Source organism: Manihot esculenta, chromosome 10 (genome assembly GCF_001659605.2).
Source record: "Manihot esculenta cultivar AM560-2 chromosome 10, M.esculenta_v8, whole genome shotgun sequence".
NCBI lineage: Eukaryota > Viridiplantae > Streptophyta > Magnoliopsida > Malpighiales > Euphorbiaceae > Manihot > Manihot esculenta.
This window is the reverse complement of record NC_035170.2, coordinates 29,509,430-29,527,886: the sequence shown is the minus strand read 5'-3', so window position 1 is coordinate 29,527,886 and position 18,457 is coordinate 29,509,430. Positions and strand designations below refer to the sequence as shown.

The 18,457-nt window shown below is 31.2% G+C and overlaps 2 protein-coding genes and 1 long non-coding RNA gene across 3 annotated transcripts; 2 read left to right on the top strand and 1 right to left on the bottom strand.

Moving 5' to 3' along the window:
• The first annotated feature begins 8,155 nt into the window (after nucleotides 1-8,155).
• Nucleotides 8,156-14,105, top strand: LOC110624843. Its single transcript, XR_002489479.2, has 2 exons — nucleotides 8,156-8,691; nucleotides 10,613-14,105. It is a non-coding gene; the product is annotated as an uncharacterized LOC110624843 (long non-coding RNA).
• On the bottom strand, nucleotides 8,833-10,455 carry LOC110624840 (3-ketoacyl-CoA synthase 7). Its single transcript, XM_021770227.2, has one exon. The coding sequence runs from the start codon at nucleotides 10,453-10,455 to the stop codon at nucleotides 9,040-9,042; it is 1,416 nt and encodes a 471-aa protein (XP_021625919.1). The 3' UTR covers nucleotides 8,833-9,039.
• A 1,841-nt stretch (nucleotides 14,106-15,946) lies between the features above and the next one.
• LOC110624842 (F-box protein PP2-B15) lies at nucleotides 15,947-17,799 on the top strand. Its single transcript, XM_021770229.2, has 3 exons — nucleotides 15,947-16,380; nucleotides 17,048-17,166; nucleotides 17,312-17,799. Exons 1-3 carry the CDS (start codon nucleotides 16,138-16,140, stop codon nucleotides 17,766-17,768), a joined length of 819 nt encoding a protein of 272 aa, XP_021625921.1. The 5' UTR covers nucleotides 15,947-16,137; the 3' UTR covers nucleotides 17,769-17,799.
• The last annotated feature ends 658 nt before the right edge of the window (nucleotides 17,800-18,457 follow it).

Below are 18,457 nucleotides of genomic sequence, written 5' to 3'. Positions count from 1 at the left end.
TATGTAGACATCAAATACGTATTTCATTGGAATTAAAAAATTCTAAATATCAAATTATAAAATATTAGGTTAAATAATTAAAAAATATAATAAAATATTAGGTTAAATAATTAAAAAATATTTTTATTTATTTGGCATTAATTAAATATACTAATTATTTATAATTAAATAAAAAGAAAGAAATTTTTTTATCATTAAAATTATTATATTCCGTTAATGGTTGTCTGTACTTTTGTTATGTATTAAATGAGCTAATACTTTACAATATATGGGTCCCACAGAGGCTGAGATGATGATTGGATGACAAGGCAGGGAATACCGTGTTCCTTAGTTGTACGATATCTTTTTTTACATGGAGAAACCGTATACGAGTTGTATACATATAATTATACAAAAAATATACAAAGAAAAAAAAAAAGTGGGGAAAAATGGGGTGGGGCTCTTGTTCGTTGCGTGTATTGAAGGTACAGCTAATACTCGTAGATTCCGAATGAGCTCATGTGCTCCTTTTCGCTTCTGATTATTTTTACTTCTTTTACATCTGATGATGCTATGCAGGTTTTAACTTTTGAGTTTGTGCTTAGACCTTGGTTGTTTTGGTCGGTACGCATAACAAATTCGGTTCTAGCAGTTGGACTACCCCGTTCTTTTTAATATCCATTACCTTTTAATAAATTATTTTATATAAACCTATTTATTTTTAAAAAAAATTATAGAGTATTGATTCTGCTTTAGTCTTTGAATACTTGAGTCAATAAGAAATTGAAGATGAATTTAGAGAAAAAAAAAACTAGATAGATTATATATTTAAAGATTGTTTTTTTAAATTGTTTATCGATAGTGTTCTCGTGATAGAATTTTGATTATGTGATTGAGTTTTAATAAAATAAAAAATCCTTTCGTTTGGAATTTTAATTTATAATGAGTTTTTGAGAGTCTATTTAGTAATGGATTGTATAGAGATATATTAAGATATATTTAGATTTTTTAGGCGTTTAATAGTTCCTATGTCAATATTATTAATCTCCTCATTTGTCGATAAATCTTTAGGTTCAAGAAGCATTTTTCTTCTTTTTCTTCTTTGTTATATCGTATTATTACATTGCTTTTGAAAAATACTACGTTGAAAAAAATAAAGGGGTCGTTCTCTTACTCCCTTTATTCATCTTCTTCTCCAGTTGTCAGAACCTGTTCTTCGTACTCTTTTGCTCACTCTTTTGCTCAAGATACTTTTTTTAAATTCATTTTTGAGTTTTATTTGTGATTTTTTTTTCTTGGGTGTTTTCTATGCTACCTGAAAGTTTATAGTTTTCAGTCTAAAGTTTATAGTTTTCGGCTACAATTTTCGGCCTTCGGCCACAATTGTCAACCTTAGACTACATTTTTGGCCTTCGGCTATGGTTTTTGGTCTCTAGCAATGATTTTCAGCCTTCGGCTATAGTTTTCGACCTCCGAATATAGTTTTCGTCTTCCAGTTTTTGGCTTTCGGTTTTTGATTTTCGACCTCTGATTTTCGACTTTCGATTTTCAGCCTCCAATTTTTAGCTTTCGGTCAGTTGGGATTTTAGTCAGTTGGCTAGTTAGGTTTTCGGTGTTCCGAATTTTCGATCTTAGCATGGTAGCATGCTGGTGCTAGTGCTGGTTGACTTATTTTCCCACTGTATTGGCGATTCGACGTTGGTAAAATCTGATATAATATTGCCATGGTACTATGCTACTACCATAGTACCATCCTGTCATGGTATCAACTGTTGATGAAGGTGCTCATAATACCTAAGTTTGAACGGTTCAAACCGAAAAAATCGATCGAATCAAATTAATTCAAAAATTCAGTTTAATTTTTTATTCATTTCAATTTGGTTTGATTTTTTTAATTTTAAAAATTTTAGTTATTTCGGTTTGGTTCGATTTTTGTCAAAAAAATAAAAAAATCAAACCGGATCAATTAGTAATAATAGAATATTATTTTCAATAATATAGAGAGATTAGATCATATCAAGATTAAAAATATTCCAATGAAATTTTAAAATACTAAAACTAAAGTGTAAAAAATAAAAAAATTTATTAAAAATTCAAACCGAATCAAATCATATCGATTCAATTCGGTTCGATTTCTTACTAAAATCGATTTGGTTCGATCTTCATAAATACCAAAATTTTGCTTTTTTGGTTTATTCAGTTCGGTTCAATTTTGAACCGAATCGACCGAATGCTCATCTTAACTAGCGGCTTGACGTTGATAAGTTCTAATACCATACTGTCATGGTATCATGTTGTCATGGTATTAGTTGTTAATGAGGGCGCTTATAACACTTAAGGGGCGATTGGTCTGGTTGACTTATTTTCTCCCTCTATTGGCGGCTTGACGTTGATAAGATCTTGTATCATGTTGCCATGGTATCAGTTGCTTGCTGATTAGGGCGCTCATAATGCCAAAGAGGCCATTGGTTTGGCTAACTTATTCCCCTTACATTGGCAGCTTGACATTGATAAGATCTGACATCATGCTGCCATGGTATCAGTTGCTGCTGATGAGGATGCTCATAACGCTTAAGGAGCAATTGGTCTGACCGACTTATTTCCCCCTATATTGGCGGCTTGACGTTGATAAGATCTGATACCATATTTGCCATGGTATTAGTTACTGATTACGGTGCTCATAATGCTAAAGAGGCAATTGGTTGGCTGACTTCTTTTCCCCCTTCATTAGCGATTGACGTTGATAAAATCTAATATCATGCTACCAAGTACGGCCATTTGATTCTGATTTTAATACGGTTTTTGCTAAGAATCGGCTTTTATTTTTAAGAACTATACTTGAAATTAAATTTTGATATAGTTCTAAGTAATTTTGATATGGTTTTGATTCAATTCCGTTTCTTACTTTGATTTTTTTTAACTTTAATTTTAATTTTATTTTAAAACTTAATTTTTATGAATAAAATTATAATATTATTATGTTTATTTTAACATAGTAAACAACTAATATGGAAATAGTAATAAAAATAATAATACTAATATTTAAATAATAATAATATCAAAATTAATATATATTCTATATAATTTTCAGTAAAAAGTATTATATTATTTTTTATATATAATTATTAATTATATATTTTTAATATAAAAATGCATGTCTAATTAATATATAAAAATATATTATATTACTAATGTATAATTCACTCTTATAATATAATTAAAAATTATAAAGTGATTAATATATTTATAGTTGAAATAATAAATATATATATATAATTTATGTAGATAAAATAAATTATGATTAACTAATTAAATTATATTGTTAAAAATTTTTAATAACTAATTAGATTACATGATTCTTTTATAATATTCTTAGTAACTATTTAATAGTTAAAAGAATAAGTCATATTTAAATTATATGAATAATTTAATTTAAAAAAATAATTAGATAATATTAAATATAAAAATAATTAGAAAAAGTATATAATATATATATATATAAAGAACTAAAACTTTTATTAAATTTAGAATAACTCTTAAATAACTATTTTGTTTATACTTTTACTTATTTATAATTTTTTTTATATATTATTTAATAATTTATAAAATTTAAATTTAAATTCATTAAATAGAATTCTATAATTTTAATAATATAAATTATAAGATCATATTGAAAATATATAAAATATAAAATATATTACAAAAATTACATAATATAACCATAACATCACTAAAATTATTTAAATATATATATATATATATATAATATCGGTTTTTCGATTCGATTCTAGTTCGGTATAGTTCCGGTACGGTTTCAGTGCAGTTTTTGATAAAGAACCAAAATTAGAACCAAATAGCTAAATAAGTTCGATTTGGTACGGTTTGATTCCTACAAGATCGATTCTTTTCAGTTCCGGTATAGTTTGATACAATTCTTCGGTTCGGTTCGAGACCCCCAAGAATTGTGCACAGTCCTACTGCTATGGTATCAGTTGTTGATGGGGGCGCTCATAATGCCGAAGAGAGAATTGGTTTGGCTGACTTATTTCCCCTACATTAGCAGCTTGGTATTGATAAGATCTAGTATCATACTACCATGGTATCAGTTGCTGATGAGGGCACTCTTACGTCGCCTAAGAAGGCAAGTAGTTGCCTGAAATGGCGCTCTTACTTCGCCTAAGTGGATAAGTAATTGCCTGAAAAGACGCTCTTATGTTGCCTAGGGGCGCTCTTACGTCACTTAAGAGGACAAATGGTTGCTTATGTTGCCTAAAAGGATAAGTGGTTGTTTGATATATCGCCTAAGTGAGCAAGTGGTTTCCTGAAAGGGCGCTCTTACGTCGCCTAGGGGTACTCTTACGTCGCTTAAGTGGGTAAGTTGTTGTCTGGAAGGGACTCTTACGTCGTCTAGGGGCGCTCTTACACCACCTAATGGCATTCTTATTTCGCCTAAGGGGGCAAGTGGTTGCTTGAAAGGGTACTCTTACGTCGCCTATGTGGGCAAGTAGTTGCTTGAAATGACACTCTTACTTTACTTAAGCGGGCAAGTGTCTGATGGTAGGATAGCTTGGTGCCTGAAAAACCTTTTATTTAGTAAGGAAATACTCAAATCTTTGCATAAGTTTGAATTGAAACAGAACAATAAAAATACTTAAAGGAAAAAACTGACTACTGATAGAATTTCCTGACATTGGCAATGTTCCATGATCTTTGAATAGTTTTCTCATTCAAGTTTGCCAGCTTATAGGCTCCTAACCTAATTACTTTGATCACTTAGAATGGTCCCTCAATTGCACATCAACTTGCATGGGTTTGCATTGGCCTTCTCTATTGCCTCATAACCCCCTTCCTCTATCTCCTAGTACCTCCCTTCCATCTTGAAATCTCTTCTCATCTCTTTTCTTCTCCTTCTGGGCTTGCCTTTTATTGTCTTGGTGAATGTACTTTTGGGTCCTCTCCATCAACTGGTGATAGTCTCTAGCCGAGTTTTTGATTAAAGATTCCATGAACCTTGTGTTGCAACAACCCTTTTTTTATTGCTTCACAAACTGTTTCATGATTTGCAACAACCCTTTTTTTATTGCTTCACAAGCCTGAATTGCTTTCACATTGAATCTGTCTATATAACTTCTGAGGGACCCATACTCCCCTTCAGAAGATAAGTTATTTGGAGGGATACATGTGATGAATCTCTATTTAAAGGCATAAGCTAATTCCTTGAAGTCATGAATGAAGTTAGTTAGAAGGTGTTGGTACCACTTTTGTGCCAACCCAGTGAGAGTAGAAGGAAAGACCCTACACAAAACCAAGTTATTGATGTTCTGGAGGAGCATGGTAGTATGAAAGTTAGTCAGGTGGCTATGTGGATTAGTCTTCCAATCCTACTTGTCTAGAAATAGTAACTTGAATTTGTCTGGGAAAGAATCGACAGAAAAGAGAGAAATATCTCTTATTCCAAAGTCATCGTCTAATTGCTCCTTTTGGATTCTCCTTACAACATCTATCAAGCTCGCCTTCTTGGTTTTTGGCTTTCGTTCCTACAGTTTCATGACTCTTCGCCATCCTCTCCCATGTATTATCCTTATTCTTTCTAACGCGGACACTAAGGGTCCCTTGCAGAATGCCATCTTTTTCTCGTTTTTTCAATAATTTCATTAACATTTTCAATTTTTCTAAAAGTTGTTCTTATGTTAAAGATTCATCTCTAATACACTCTTCCATATTTGTGAGGTTCTCCTTGTTGCATACTTTGATGGTATTATTATTATCCATTGTCGCGATTAGGGATGAGAAGGTCAGGAGCCACCTAAGGAAAGAACCAAGGCAAACAATCATGAAATTTGTATTTTTATAAAAAAAAAATTTCGTTTTTCACAGACAGCGTCAATGAAGCTGCTTCGGTCATTCCTTTAGGTAATTGATATGCAAAATAACAAGAAACACCAGGGGATTTGATGGGCAAAACCTCCGATATTTAAGTCAGTAAAGGATCCAAGACGAATTTAAAAAAAAATAGATAGATCACATACTTAGAGGTTGCCTCTTTAAATAGCTTATGGATAGTTTTATCCTGATAGAATTTTGATTATGTGATTGAGTCCTAATAGGACAAAGAATCATTCTATTCTGAACTTTAGTTTGGAATGGATTTTGAGAGTCTATTTAGTCGAATGAGTTATAAAAAGACCTATTTAGAGCCTTTAATGATTTTAATGTCAGTATTGAAATATATATTTTTAATTTTATTGCTATTAAATACCATAATTCTTTTCACAATTTATAAAATTTCTAAATACACTAAAATTATGTCAAATAATAATTTTATTTAGTCATTTAATAATAATTTAAAATATAAATTTAAATTAAAAATAAAATTTAATATTTTTTTATCTACCGTAATATTTTATAGACAAATTTAACGATTTAACCAAATATAATTGCATTTCGAAATTTAACGTTTATATTTTGATTTTTTTTCCTGAAATCTCTCCACTTAATTTGTGGTAATATAAATATATTTTCATTTTTAGGTTATATAAAAATTTAACATATATACTCCTAATATTTTTTTCAAAATTATTTATTTATTTTATAGATTGAGATTTTAATTTGACGGAATTAAATTATATAAAGTAAATTACTGTCTTTTATAAATCGAGATATATTAATTTTTATATAATTTAAAGATAAAGATAATATATTTTAAATTAATTTGAAATAATGTAATTATAAATAAATAAATATATACTACGGATTTTTATAAGTATAGATAGCTATATAAATAATATGATTAATTTAATTTATAAATAATTTTTTTATAAAAAATAAAAAAAAAAAGAAGAAAAAGAAGACATTGACGTGGCTTTCTTGCTGAAGCAAATCGCAGCATTCAAGCGGGGAGGGGGATGAGCTATGGAATACGAATCTCATTCGCTGGCCTTTCACGTTATGAATATATATAAATGGACCATTTTCTTTTCTTTTGGGTAAAAAAATTTGTCTTAAATAGCTAAAATACCTAATAAATTTAGAAATTATACCCATTCATAAATTAAATTAAATTAAATTAAATAAAGTAAAGGAGAAAAAAAAAGTTCATATGGGATTAGATGCACTTCCCCTTGAAACTTTGTTTTATTTTAGTAAAAGTTAAAACTTACAGATGGCTAAAAGATAAAAATTTATTTGGGAATTATTTTTAAAGTAATATTTAATATTTTAATGAATTAAAATATATTTAGTGATTGAGAAAATATTTTATAAAACTATATATTTTTTTATAATTTTAATTAAATATTGTTTAAATATTATTTATTATTATAATAATTAACGGTTATATGTAATATAAGGTGATGAATTGATGGATTTGATTTTAAATCAAATTAAATTGAATAAATTAAAAATTAAAATTTTAATATTTAAAATTGAACTGAAGTGATTTTAATCAGAAATCAAATTGAATTAAATCGATCTGATTCGATTTAATTCAATTCGGTTTAATTCATTTAAATTTTTAATAAATTATTTAATTTTAATATTTTAAAATTTAATTAAAATAGTTTTTTCTATATTATTAAAAATAATATATTATTATTACTAATTGGTTTAATTTTTTTAATCAAAATCGAATTAAAATAATTAAAATTTTTAATATTAAAATTTAAAACAAATTAAAATAAATAAAAAATTAAATTAAAATTTTAAATTAATTTAATTTGATATTTTTTATTTGAACCGAATACGCCACCTTACCATTACCATACAGAACATGGAATAAAATTAACTTTGAGTAAAATTAATTTCATTTTTAAATTTAATTGATCTAATTAGAAGATGCTCCCATTTTATCATAATTTCTTATGAGTCTATCAATAATTTTAATTATAGGTATTAAGATTTTTATATAATTAAAATATATGAGTAACAAAAATTTTATTATTTGGTTAAAGGGAAAGTTTTTTTTTTTTTTTCAAGAATAAAAGGTTCCTAATTATTGACATTATAAAGTAATAATTAAAAAATAAAATAAAGTCAATTGGATCTGCCAAGATATCATATACATGATGGAAAATTTTAAAAGCTTGAAAAAGAATTAATAATTAATTAAATTTGACTTAATTTACAAGTGATCAAACGGGGCTGCAAAATCAATTGATTTTTTTTTTAAATAGTTAACATAAATATATAGAATTAATTTATATATATATATAAAAAAAAAGTTCATCTTCGATCTTTGTCTTTGAGAGCTACAGAGCGCAGAAATGGAGTTTCTGCGACAGACACTGGCTTCTTGGGTTGTCTTTAGATCTGTTATTTATATGTTTCCTTCTTCTTCTTCTTCTTCTTCTCATGGCCTACTGTTTGCTATAATAGATTCTGGTCTTTAGTATTTTTACATCCCGATCTGTAGTTTTGATTTCCACATTAGCAATTCCAGACAAGGCTTGACTGTTTGGAGCACTAGAAAATGTTTAAGGGCTTTGATTTTCTCAATAGAGACCTGGGCTTCTTTGGTTCATATCCCGCATTTTAGGTCCCTATATTTGTTTTTCAATGTTGCAATTTCATCGTTTTCTTACACGTTTCTTGTTAGGACAAAGCTGAATTGATTTCTCAAGCTGCTATAAAGAAGTTTGCAAATGCATTTGTGAAGCTGGGTAATATCAATTAGGTCAACTATGTTATGATGGTTCTGGATACAAGAGTGATAAGGTAAATGCCGATGAAATTATATGAGTATGCTCCCTTGAGTTTTTACTCATACAATAAACTTGCTTTTGGTGATTTATTTTCAGTTCACTATTTGAAAACACATTGCTGTTAGATCATCTGCACATTAGCTTCTGAAGGAAAATAAAGATGGGTATGTTGGATCAAGACCTGTTCAAGTAGCAATGGGTTCATTTTTCATCCACAGATTACCTTTCAAATTTATTACTGATGTAGAAATAACTAAAGCACATCTGCAGTAAATGAGAGTACTTAGCCTAATTAAATATGTGAGCTCTAGAATGCTACTTCCATAGCATATCATTCTAGGATGAAATTGATAGTCCATTGTCATGAGACAATGGACGTCTCTACAGGATACAGATGAATTCTGTCTGACCAAGCATTTCTTACTTTTGGATGGACATCAGAAATGGATTTCCAAACTGCACTATTACATTTGAAGCCACTTCCCAATGCAATTTGCCAAATTCGGTCTCCTTTCTTCACCTTTCCCTTTGCTTCTAGGTAGCATAGTTCATACCAAACTGAAGAAGATGAAGTGTTCCCAAATCTATATAAGGTCATCCTTGAAGCTTCTCCCTCTTCTTTCTGCAGCTTGAGATTACTCTCCACAGCATCAATTATTGCCCTTCCTCCAGCATGTATACAGAAATGGTCAAAAGCTTTCTTGAATTTTGGCACATGTATTTCATTTTCTCTTGCTGCAACTGAAAGCTTTTGACGGATCAGTGACCATCCATATTGGAGCTGCTCAGTGTATGGCAACACAAGAGGCCCCAGCTCGGATATATTAGTTCTTAAAGCTTTGCTTGCAGCATGTGTAAGTGCCCTTGATAGGGAGACTCCTACTTTACCATTCTCATCCACTTGTTGGAAAACAGAATGGTATGCTTGGTCATCAGCTCCCATGTGGGTTCTGACTAGATGCTGAAGCTTGTACCTTGCTGTCCACTTGTCTTGCTTCTTGTTTGATAGCAAAACAGCAACTCCACCCATGCGAAATATAGTGTTGGCAATAAGCATGGATTTGGTATGACCTCTGTAACCACTGGGAGTTACAGCTTCCATGCTCAGAACTAAAGCCAATGAGTTCTTGTGAACTTTAAGAAGTTCTTTAGCCAGACCTATGGACAAGATTCCAGCACTGCATCCCATTCCACTTAGGCTGATGCTCTTTATGTTGCTCCTAAGTCCAAACTTATTTATGATCATTCCTGTAATTGATGGAGTAGGACAGAATAGGCTGCAGTTCGATATCAGAATATCGATGCTTTTAGGATTAATGCTGTTCTTGGAAAAAAGATCCTCCACAACTGTGAAAAGGACTTCTTCTACTTCCTTTCGAGCCGAGTTAAAAGACGTATCTACTGGTATCTCATGCATTGTGAGTGGAAAGCAAGCTTCATCTCCAATGCCTGATCTTTCTATAACTCTCTTTTGGAAATCAAGGCTCTCTCTGCTGAACACACCACTTAACTCTGTATGTTCTGTGAAGTGCGAGGTCGGGGATCGCAAGTAATCTGCTGGAAGATAACAGGTGAAGTCTATAAGAAAGACACAATTCGATTTCAGAGCAAAGTAGGAAACTGCAGCGAGTAAAATTGTTCCAACTAAGAAGTAGGTAAAGGAGAGTGGAAGGTCTTGAAAGGTGGATGAATTTACAAGGGACAAATGGGTGAAATTATTGATCACCATTCTCAAAAGCTTCATTTTGATGTATTTTTTTCTGTTGTTCTTAAGCATATTTATAGGTATAAACCTAGCCTTGGCAATATAGTATTATGTTGTTCATAGTATCTCTCTTCTATTAGTTTACTAGTTGTCCATCTTACTTTTTTGATGGTTGCTTTATTCCTGGAATGGCAACCTGATTTGTTTTAGTCACAACATATGTGTGCAGATTAGGCACTTACCTATCTGTCAGAAACTGAAGATCGGTGGCAAAGTTTACAAGAAACTGGAAGTTAGCTGTCCTAAACAGTGACAATACCTTCTGATATTCTGCAAACTGCAATGGAATGAAATGTAATAACCTGTAGAAATAACACGTGATGAGTTTAGCTCATCCTCTAGTTCCATTCATCAATAACTAAGGTCTCACCACATTATTGATTTGGTATAATCAGTCTACGGATGATACATGATCCCTTTTTCTTTTGTGATTTTTCAGTTGTGGTCGAGAAGATACATAAAGAGAGTGGGTGAGTATGCATGTAAGAGACATTAAGCTCTTCCCTTTTAGGTTTCCCAAGAGATACACACAGAGAAAATGAATAATGGAATGCACATAAGAGACAACAAGTTCTTTTCTTGCCGCTATTATTAACATGTTATGTTAAGTATTAATAAACTAAAAAGTCACATATTAATTAATGAGAATAAAAAGACTAACAAAATTTATTGAATATAATTAAAACAAGATGCATTAGCAGTTTAAACATGCCTCATGGTCTAATGAGATAGATTTTTGGTAGTCTCTCATTAACCTATTTTAGGTGTTAAAGATATATGCCTGTTTGTTATTCTTAGTTTCTGCTATATAGCTCCATAAGACCAAGAGTCACACAACAATACATTTAAAGATATCTGCTTGTTTGTTAAAGAAAAAAATAAGGTTGAAAGCAAGTTTTTTCTTTCTCCTGTTCTCGATTTGATACAGAACAATGCTCTGTTGTAATTCCTGTATGAAATTTATTTTTCACATGTCCTTAATTTCTAAGGAGTTTAACATTTAGCCATTGCAAGCTGATCACCTCGAACCACAGCTAAGACCTGCACAAGTTTCATAAGAATATCATTTATGCTAGTGATTCTCAAACCTGAAGCATAGTGATGAACAAAAGCTGAATTACCTCACTCATAGAAATCCTGTGATCTGCATCACTTCTCAAACAATGTATAGCAGCATTGATCATATGATAAACCACCCTTGTGTCATTGCTATCCTGCAATCTAGGATCTAACACCTCACTTATCTGACCATTCTCAAGAAGCGGCAGCGCCTACATTACAAGAACAACAACAGCTTATTTAAGCCTGTTTTGCAAAAGAACAGATAGTACTATGTTCAAGATTTGTTTTAAAGTCATCAAGAGTAAGAATGAAACAAATTACTCTGAAAACATTCACAAATCAACCTCTGTTCTAACGTCTGACTCGTCCCACACGGTAGGTTATGGGACGGGTATAGGGTTTACACACCCTATTACTAAAATAAGTTATTTAGGCGGTTGGACTTGTGGTGTACATCTATGCAGTACATCGTTGGGTCAACTTTTCCTTGAAAATATACCACATTCAGAAATCTATCAGCTTACCCACTGAATCAAACTTTGTCCTCCATTCCAATTTTGATGTGAAAGAGCAGCCTTCCCACTTATGAGTTCAATCAAGAACATTCCATAATCATGAACATCAATAGAGAATCCTTCATCTTCCTCTAGATTTGAATTCCTTCAAGTATCAAGTAAGATTTGCATATGCAGTCAAGCCATAGCTAGAGAATTCAATCTCACCACAGATTCAAGTTGAAATATAAACAATGATTTTCTTACTCAGCTAGAGCATCTTCATTGCTTGGAGCATTATCTTTATGAAGCCTCCTAGCATTTGTGAAGTTGCCGAGCTTGAATGGCAATCAAAAGCAAATGGTTAGTTCTTATGTAAAATTCTAAAAATCCTAGTACCTTGTATCATATCAGCCTGTAACATGATTTTCAATCGAAATTTCAGCTCATCGAAACCCAAACTCTATCTAATTATTTATGCTTACCATACTAGAGCAACCACTAGAGAAAATAACATTAGAGGAACAAACAGAGAGGTGAACAATGGCTCCTCCATCAACACACTCTTCGTGCAGATAGCGCAAGCTACCGCCTATTTCCACTGCAATATACCACCTTGCTTTCCAAGACAGTTTCCGAGCTGAGTTGTTATCTAAACAATCAGAAAAATTCAGCTTCAAAATTCTAAGATTAGCTCTATATAGTACTCTTTATGTGGAAAGAAGTTGCTCTTACTCAGCAAATTTTCTTCAAGAGTTCCTAAGCATGGGTAGTCAGAAAGCAAGAAAACTGAAGTTCCTGTGCAGCAGAATCCGACAAGGTTTGATATATTTCGATGGCGTACTCGAGAAAGGATCTTCAGCATTGTCCAAAAGCGCTCATCATTTTCTGAGAAAGACTTTATCACAACAGGAGTGCCCTCAAACATTCCTTCATAAACCTTAATGTCATCCTCAACTCGAATAAGATTCTCTTCTGAGAAACCATTTGTGATATCTTCAAGCTCAGTTTGTGTAAATGCTCGAGGAAATCCACTTCTCCATGACAGTGGATACCAACAAGGACTTCGAGGTTGCACAGACAAGTCTCCTTCTTGAGAAGGATCAACACCATCCTGATTGTCCTCAGTAGGGAAAGTAGGATTATCTGTTTGTGTGAAATTTCCAGGTGGGGGAGCTTTTGATGGTGTCAAAGTCGCGACATCTTTTCCCTTCATTACAGCAATGTTGCATCCTACATGTGCATATATGCATACTTTGTGTCTCTTAAAGCAGCTGCATCCAACAAAAAAGGAACATCACTTAGCATACAAGTTTGGACGTTCCATTTTCAACTGTTTTGAACATGAATACCTGTCTAAAACTATCCAACGAGGATTGGAGTTTTGAGCTTGTTCAACTGTTATTTTCTCAGGACAAAATCCAAAAGCAAGTTTAACTTCCATGTTCACCTGCAGAAAAGAATCCTTTTACATATGCAAACATCACATGATTTTCAGTTAGATACAGATATATGATTATATATATATATATTAACCTCGTTCTTTTTGCAGATTCTGTAGAATGGCTGAAGATTATTCTGGTACTGTTCCTTTTTTCTTTGAATTTCTTCTCCAAGCTCTCTAGGTCTAGCTTCTCCTTGCCCCTGGCTTGAGAACTCCAATCTTTCCCCTGAAAAATTCAGTAACCATATATAAAGCTAATTTTTCTTTCTGCAGATAAAACCAGCAATTCAATTCAAAGGAGTCTCCTTCCTGTTGAAATGGTTGAAGGGTATGGAACCTTACATATTCCAGAGATGCTAATGCCCATGTTCAAAGGAAAACAAGAGTTCTTCTTTCCAAAACCACCGGAAACTCCAAGAACGATGACGGTATCTTGCCGGCGAACAACACGCTTGAGAGCCCAGTCTAGTGCATCCATGGCTCCTTTACTTCTGTTAGCATTCATAACAACTATCACACTCTCCCTTGGAGAAGCAGAAACTGATGCTTGCACCATTTTTTTTTTTTTTTGGATTTTATTGTTTTCTTGAAGATGATATTTCTTGTTACTGCTCCTGAAACTGAAATGAAGAGGAAAGGCATTTAAAGTGGTTTTGAGAGTAGGAATATTTGCATTGTAGATTCTGCCATTGACGACTGTAACTATGGAGGTTTTTGTTCTTCTCGTTGCTTACAAACAATGTTTTTTTTCTTGTGAGTTTGAGGCACATTCTATTCAAGAAAATTCAGCTTAAAAATTAAGAAGAAAAAGAAATAAAAATTCATGATTAATAAATTAACAAAGGGTAATTAAGATCCTTCTTATCGGGGAAGGAATCTAATGATGCATGGTATGAACTCAAAACTCCCTATGTTTTTTCTATCTCTTTTTTTTTTTTTTTTTTTCATTGTCTTTTAAGGTTTTTCACACAAATTGAGTAAAATAATCAATATATTAAATTTTAACAAAAATAAAAATAAAAAGACTAAAACACCCTTCAATTAAAATACATATACAATTAAAATGAACTTAATTAATATTTTAAAAATATTTTATTTATTGAAAGATAATTTAAGAAATAAAATATTTGTTTTTGACAATGTTTTCAACATTTTTTAAATTTAATTTTAAATTTTTTTAATACTTTTTAAATAAGATTTTTCTTTTTTTTTTTTTAAAATAATTTTGTTAACGATAGCTCTAAGGAGAAATGGTGGGGGTAGGTATCCATAGGAAATATCCAACTAGAATCCAAACCTGAACCCATATGCATTTAATTTATTCAATATCTGGAAATTTTTCTGAAAGATAATTAAAGTGTAGCTTAAATTATCTAAATCCATCAAAAACTTAAATATTAGTATCTAAAAATACCCAAAAATTTTTAATTTTATAAATTTTAATCTAACAATTCACATCAACAACTTAATGATATAAAATTTTAATAATTACATAAAATATTTAAACTCTATTTATTTAATATATAAATATCTAAAGAATTTATAACATTATTATAAAAATATATAAAATATGTTTTTAAAATTATTTATATAAATATATTCGAATAATATATACCAAACCCATGAAAACCAGCTTGACCTAAACATGATGAGAATTATTATTTTTTAAAAAAATTAAAATTCTTCTCAAATCTTATAATTACATTAAAAAATTGAAATTAAAATTAAAAAAAAAAAATCATAGCTATCATCATTTTAAATTCGATAAATGAATTTCAATAAAATTATTATTCTGGTAAGAAAAATATATTTCCGAAACTAATTTATCTCATTTAATTAAAAAATTTATACATTGTTTTATTATATTTTATAGACTAATTGATAAATTACCCACAGATATTAAATACCCACAGCAAAGAATTCTCTCCAACTCATGCCATCCACAGTTACTTTTTCTTCCTCCTGTATTCTTAAACCCATAAGTTATGGTCAATGTTCTCTCCTAAAAAAATTTATCTAAAATTTCGAAATTTTAACTAAAGTGAGTTTAAATTAAAAATTTTAAACAATTTAAATAAAATTTAAGAATAAGTTAAAGTTAAATTAGTCTTCCTTCATTAGGTGGTGCAGGAAATGAGTTAAATTTCAAGTACAGTCTTTCTATCTAATTATTCTGAAAAGAGAGAAAATTACCTTCCATCTTGTAGTCCATAGTTGTACTGGACTTTGTGCCTTTGAGGAAAAAAAAATTAATATAAATCAGAATAGGATAGCTTTAAACTCAAGGATTGGAAAATTAGGACCATTTTAGAAGTAAGACCATTTCATCAATAGCCAAATAAATGAGCAAGCAGGCGAAAAATTTGGTGTTGGAAACGCAAGCATTATTGAGTTATGCTTTGGTCAAGTTATAAGAGTATGGTACAAGCAATTGTAGATAGTAGATAGCTATGGGATGAGGGAAATAAAAAGAATGCTCTCTTTGTGAAATATCGTTTTCCTCAATGACAACATCATGTTGCAAATATGAATAGATAATGACATTTACCATACTTTATCAAGGGGTGGGTCTGTTAAAATATAGCATATATTCATACATGAGCAGGATTTAGCATGAATCTTGATCCCAGACTCAAACCAAGCCATTAGAATATAGACAATACATGAGAAAGAGTTTAAGGTTTCAACTCCAACATGTTACCAGAAGGTTGTGTCTCTGTAATTCTCTCCTTCACATCACCACTTGACGCTTGCAGATCATCGCTTGTATCATCCACCTTTCGATCAGCTATGGAGTCTGATGCTGTCTGGGAAAGATTTCTGCCAACAGATTATCGTGACATTCTCTATAGAGTTGTCACTCCGTTAAGGTTCTCTTCAAAGAAAGAGCTTTTTTTTCATCTATGCAATCCAGTTCTCATAGATGCTGGGAAAAAGGTAAGGCTCTGCACTTCCCCTTGTATATAAGATATGTTTCTGCTTTTGAAGCCTAAACTAAAATAATATATTTCTGTGGACTAGAGGAAATATTAAAGGAGGGAGGGGGGAAGAAAGTGTATATAACCATACAGGACATTCAATTGTTATATCCTTATGCATGTAGCTACATAATCAAAGTCTGACACGTATACCAGAAATTATTTTCAATTGTTGAGCCAACAAGAATCATTTTATTTGGTATATGTTTGTTTATAGAGGGTCAATGGGTGATATCACAGAGTTGATTCACCACAGTTTTGAATAAAATCAATATACATGAATCCATCCCTAAACATAACAGAAAGATAATAGCAGGTGATATTTCAAAGTAGCTCCTCTCAGAGAAAGCTATTTCATGCAAGCCCTTTGTAGAGGAATCCAATTGTCAAACTTATAATCTCTAAACTACACGCTTTGATTTCCTCTGGATCTTTTTTGTGGATGTTTGAAGAAGTTCATATATAAGGTAACCTGCAGTTACTAATACTCTAATTAAACAGCTTGCTTTGCTATTAGATTTGAGATAGGAAAATAGAATTAAAAAGAAAAATCCACAAACTTCGATAACAATATGTGTAATTTATATATATATTTTTTTTTCAAGTATTCTAAAACTCTACTGCAGAGCTTCAAGTTAGAGAAATCATCTGGCAAAATATCTTACATGTTGTCTGCACGAGAGCTTTCAATCCCGTGGAATGATGTTCCAACTTACTGGAGCTGGGTGCCAACAATTGAATCAAGGTTGATTTTTCTTCTATTCATTTATTTGCAATGGATTGTCATAGGATAATCTACAATATAACTACTAGCCTAAAATTTGAAAAAAAGAAATGGTTATGAACTTGAACAATAATAGGCATATATACACACTGTGCATCTTCAACAGATTTTTAGAGGTAGTAGTACTCAGAACAACCTGGTGGCTAGAAATACAAGGCAAAATCAGAACTCAAATGCTATCACCAAACACAAAATATGGGGCTTATCTTATAATGAAAGTTTCTGACCATGCCTATGGGCTTGATTCAATACCCTCTGAAATATCAGTTGAAGTGGGGAATCATGTATCATCAAGCATAGCCTATCTACATGGCCAGCATAGTGAGAAACAACCAACAACATGTCTATTTAACACAAATCGCACACAAATGGTGGAAACAAGGCTGAAAGCTAAGCATGGAACAATACCAAGAGAAAGAGAAGACTCGTGGAGTGAAATTGAGTTGGGAGAATTCTTTAGTGGCGACAGAGATGAGGAGGTAAAGATGGCATTGATGGAGGTGAAGGGTTGTCAACTAAAAGGAGGGCTAGTAATTGATGGTATTGAAGTAAGACCCAAATAATAAAACAAAAATGATAGTTTTTGTGTTTATTTGACAAGTTCACAGGAGTGGATACAGATAAATCACCCTTCATTTTTAGGGAAAAGCCATATCATGAGTGACTACTATAGTCATGAGCTAGGACTCAATATTATTATTAGTTTGTATTTTATCTCTTCTTGAATCTTGTAATGGGCAAGGGGCGACTGTAGTTAAAAGCTCCATTCTGAATTAATATGATTTATTTTGAAAAAAGACCATGTATCACTCACAAAAATCCTTCCATTTGGCATGATTCATTTCATAAAAAAAAAAAATTCAAATGATTTTTTTCAAAATGCATGATTTCATTCTCTTTAAAAATGAAAAATTTTATAAGTTAAAAAAGAAATGAATTATTTCATTCCGAACAAAAAAATGATAGAAAAGAATTGAATTCTTATAAAATTTTTAATTCTAAACAAGAGGCCAAAGCTTAAACTCTTTACATGAGTGTGTTGACACAAGTTAACAGCCGTGAAATTTATATTTATTCACACTACAGTGAAACATGCACAAAACCTCATCCACATAGGCCAACAAAAAAATGGCAATGGATACATATAAAAAACTTCACTGGACGTCAAAAAGCACTTCTAAGTTGCATCACTACAAATGACAAAAAATTGCAACGATTATCTCAAATGAAAAAGCATGTTTATCATAAGAAA

What these genes read in the sequence shown, in the direction of transcription:
- LOC110624840 (XM_021770227.2), bottom strand. Translation starts at nt 10,455, where the DNA reads ATGCTTAAGAACAACAGAAAAAAATACATCAAAATGAAGCTTTTGAGA.
- LOC110624842 (XM_021770229.2), top strand. Translation starts at nt 16,138, where the DNA reads ATGTTACCAGAAGGTTGTGTCTCTGTAATTCTCTCCTTCACATCACCA. An exon ending in TCATAGATGCTGGGAAAAAG is followed by an intron (nt 16,381 to 17,047) that starts GTAAGGCTCTGC and finishes ACTCTACTGCAG; the next exon opens with AGCTTCAAGTTAGAGAAATC. An exon ending in GTGCCAACAATTGAATCAAG is followed by an intron (nt 17,167 to 17,311) that starts GTTGATTTTTCT and finishes CATCTTCAACAG; the next exon opens with ATTTTTAGAGGTAGTAGTAC.